General features: G+C 53.8%; 1 protein-coding gene across 1 annotated transcript in view; it reads right to left on the bottom strand.

Moving 5' to 3' along the window:
- Nucleotides 1-2,947, bottom strand: part of Syp (synaptophysin) — a 13,970-nt gene extending 11,023 nt beyond the window's left edge. Inside the window, exons 1-3 of the mRNA XM_004646282.2 lie at nucleotides 2,805-2,947; nucleotides 1,617-1,682; nucleotides 531-655 (exon numbers count right to left, since the gene is read on the bottom strand). Coding sequence (XP_004646339.1) covers nucleotides 531-655; nucleotides 1,617-1,682; nucleotides 2,805-2,843 — 230 coding nt within the window. The 5' untranslated portion in view covers nucleotides 2,844-2,947. The remainder of the gene's footprint in view (nucleotides 1-530; nucleotides 656-1,616; nucleotides 1,683-2,804) is intronic.
- Between the last annotated feature and the right edge of the window lie 867 nt (nucleotides 2,948-3,814).

Genomic DNA, 3,814 nt, shown 5'->3' with positions numbered 1-3,814 from the left:
AAAGAAAAAGAAAAATTAATAGCATTGAGCGTGGTGGCACACACCTGTAATCTCAGCACCCAGAAGGCTAGTCCTGTGTTTTACTTTTTTTTCCCACCCATGGTGGCATCCTACCTTTTTTTTGAGACAAGATCTTGTAGTGTAGGCTGGCCTTGAACTCACTATGTAGCCCCGGCTGGCCTCAAACTCACGGTGATCTTCCTGTCTCAGCCTCCTGAGTGCCGGGATTCCAGGCATGTGCCACCACTTCAAGCTACTTCTAAATCCTGTTTATTGCCTGTTTCCTACCCTTTCCTCTCACTAGAAAAGAGCCAGAAGGCAACAGCCTGTGTCTGTCTTGCTCACCACATGGTCCCACATATCCAGAGCAGTGCCAGGTACATAGCAGGTGCTCAGTGCATGGGCAATGATCCCAGTGATTGTGTTCCCTTGCGGTGGGGGTAGGCGAGGGCCACTGGAAAGGAGGTACACTCGCCAGTCCCACCCCCACCCCTCCTCAGGTCTGTGGGCATCCTAGGGAGGGGTCACACCTGAAGGGGTACTCAAATTCGACCTCAATGCTGAGGTCACTCTCAGTCTTGTTGGCACACTCCACGCTCAGCCGGAGCTCCCCGTCGTAGCTGCCGCATGTGGCAAAGGCGAAGATGGCAAAGACCTTGGGTAGCAAGGATGGGGATGGTCATAGAAAGCCTGTGTGCATGTGTGAGGGTGGTGCCCTCCTCTGGACAGATGGAGCCCAGCACAGGCAGCAGCAGATGGAGAAGTCCCCACCCCCACCCCCTAATCAGGGCTCATGGGGTCCAAGCACAAGCTGATTATAGGGGTGTGGCTGAGTCTTCCTTTCCCTCTCCATGTGCTCCCTACCTCTGCATGCTCTGGCCTCCCTCCCTCATCTCTCTCACTCATCTCTGTTGTTTTCTCTGTGTCTCACTGTGTCTCTTTTCCTCTCAGTATCTCTTTCTGTGTATTTTTCCTGGATGTCTCTGTCTCTGATTCTCTTTCTGACTCTGTCCTCACATCTCTGGGTGTCACTTTCTTCTCTGTCTTTCTTGACATTGGTGTCTTTCTATGTACGGACTGTTTGTCTAAGTCTCTGCTGTCTCTCATGCAGTCTCTGTATTGTTCTTGCTGTCTCCTCTCTTTCCTTGCATGTTGGTTTTTCCTTTTCTCTTTCTCTCTGCCCACCCCATGTTCTGCTTTCCTCCCTGTGTCTGTTTCCCTTTAGATCTTTCTCTGTTTCTTCTCTCATCTTTCCCCCCCTCAGTATTTCCAACTTTGTCTCTATCTGTTCCCGTCTCATTCTGTCTCCCTCCCTGTCTCTGGGTCTCTGGCTTTGCATCTTTTCCCCAGTAATCGGCTTCAGGCTCCACCTCCCCCCCTTCCCTCACTTCAAGAGAGGAGGTAGAACGCCACATTCTGTCACTTCACACCAGGGGTACCATACCCTCAGTCCTGTGTGATGTCAACAGCCCATCACTCACTGGCCTCGGACCCCTGAGACCTCTCCCTGGAGCCCAGTTCCCTCATCCTCTTCCACCGCCCCCCTGCTTCTGCTCTTCAGGATCCACTCCCTCCCTCTCTCCCTGAATTGCCCCCATGACCCAGACCACACTCACCCACTGCAGCACCTTCACGAAGCCAAGGGGCTCCTTGACCACCCGGAACTGACCCCCAGCCACCAGCTGAGGAGAGAAACAGTGGGGAAGGGGTGGGGTTGTGGGGTATAGAGAGGGAGGTGAGGGTCAAGAGTGTCAGGTGGTGACCCCTGGGGATGGGGCATGTGACCTCTGGAAGGGAGTGACATTTGTAGAGGGAGTGAGGGAAAAGTGACACCTTGGGGAAGATGTGAGCACCAGGGTCTCTGTGAGAAGACCCCTGGGTTCAGGAGTGGTGGAGAGGTGGGGTGACCGTGAGTCAGACAGCAGAGCAGGTGAGGGGTGAGGAAGGTGAGGATGGGGTCTGGATGAGTTAGTGAGGAAGGTCTGAAAACCTTAAAGGTGAACCAGAGAGGGAAAGAGATTGTGTGGGGAGGGTGACGAAGGAATTGGGGTTCACTGAGGTGGGGGAAGGGTCTCAAGTGGTGAAGGTGAGTCATAACAAGGCAGCAGGCAGGGTGGCTAGGATGGGGGAGGGGGCTGCAGTGGGAAAGGTGAGTCGGATGGTGGAGGGGATCTGAGGGGATGGGAATGGGGACGAGTTGGTACTCGCTAGGTAGGGGGCAAGGTTCCGAGGTGGCAAGACTGCGATGGCGGAGAGGGTCTGGACTAAGGTGGGAAGAGCTGGGACACGGTTTCACTGGATGAGTTGAGGGAGAGGAGCCTGGGGGTTTTGGAGAGGCAATATCTGGAGACCAGAGGGTCTCCCTAGGTCCCCTCTAGGAAAAGGGGTGGTCATCTACTGGGGTGCAGTTTTTGGGAGGGGCGGGCGCCAGCCCTCCTCACCCCACCCCCACCCCTTCTGTCTCTCTATTTCCTAGCTCATCTTGCAGCCCCCCAGTTTTCCTTCCACTGTCCTCTTCCTTGCCCCTTGCCTTCCCCCCAGCCCTGAGACCCCTCTGCTCCCTTCGAGGTTGCCAGTAATGATCAGGGCTTCTGGCAGCCCCCGCTGCGGCACTGAGGACAGCCCTCGCTGCGGCAAAGAGCGCAATGCTTCTTTTCACCCGCTCCCTCGTCCTCCCCTTGCCTGCCGCAGACCCCCAGCCCCAGCCCCGGGGACAGGGTCTCTGCTGTTAAGGACCCTAGGCACCACCTCTGAGTCTGGGGGTCGGAAGCAGCAGGCTCTGTCCGCGGTGCTGGAGCGCGTACCTGATTCACCACGTCCATGTCTGCCAGCAGCAGCAGCATCAGCAATGCAGGGGGCGGAAGGTGCCTGCTAGCAAGGGCGGGCGCGGGGCGCGGCGGGGGCGGTGCGCAATCGTTGGAACAGCCCAGGCGGCGGCAGCCCCGCCCCTCGCGGACCCCTACCCCCTACGCCTTGCGCGCTGCGCGCGTGCGCGCACCGGTCTAGCCTGTCGCCATTCCAGCATAGACCCTGGAGGCTGGAGCGGGTTCTGAGAACGTAGTTGCCTGAAGATATAGAGCTCCAGGGGAGAGAAAGACTGCTCAGACCTACAGCATGATATTTTACCGAAGTCTCAAAAAGCTAACTGAATGCGTTTCATTTAATCTCTGTGTACTGAGGACTATTAGACCTGTTTTTACAGAGGGAAATGAGCCCCCAGAGGTTAAGTGACTTGCACAAGGTCGTGGTAATTGGCAATGCTCAGCTTCTCTGCAGCTTAAACATAGTTCAAGGTCTCACGAGTTCCTTTTTGAAAATCTGCGTTTTAAGTACATTCAAACAATCTTCCTTCCAGCTATCTCCTTTCTTTATTCCTGTTAGGCAAATTCTTGGTCAAATTCTTGCTCTACACATCCTAATTATTCCTCACCCCTCTCTTAATTAGGCCCACCCCTATATCAGGCCTATCAAGGTCAATGATGATTGCCGTGTTGCAAAATACAATGGATAAAACACAGATGGGCCTTCGGGTACGCAATCTCACAGGAGTAGAAATGTATATGAAAATTACTAAAATTGTGGTACTCCATCAGTAATCATCTTACACATCTGTGAAGGAAAGCTGGTAACACTGGCTGCCTCCAGAGGAAAAGGGAGCTTTTCAGTTCATACCCCTTTATATTTTTTGAATTTTGAATTATCTGAATGTATCCATTTTGAAACACAGGACCGATGATAGAGCTCAGTGGCACAGCACCTGCCTGGCAAGCAGAAGGTCCTGAGTTCAATTCCCATTACAAAAAAAAAAAAAAAA

This window comes from Octodon degus, unplaced genomic scaffold (assembly GCF_000260255.1).
Source record: "Octodon degus isolate 3935 unplaced genomic scaffold, OctDeg1.0 scaffold00263, whole genome shotgun sequence".
Classification (NCBI taxonomy): Eukaryota; Metazoa; Chordata; class Mammalia; order Rodentia; family Octodontidae; genus Octodon; species Octodon degus.
Note: the sequence above shows the minus strand (reverse complement) of the source record. Positions and strands in the feature narration are given on the sequence as shown.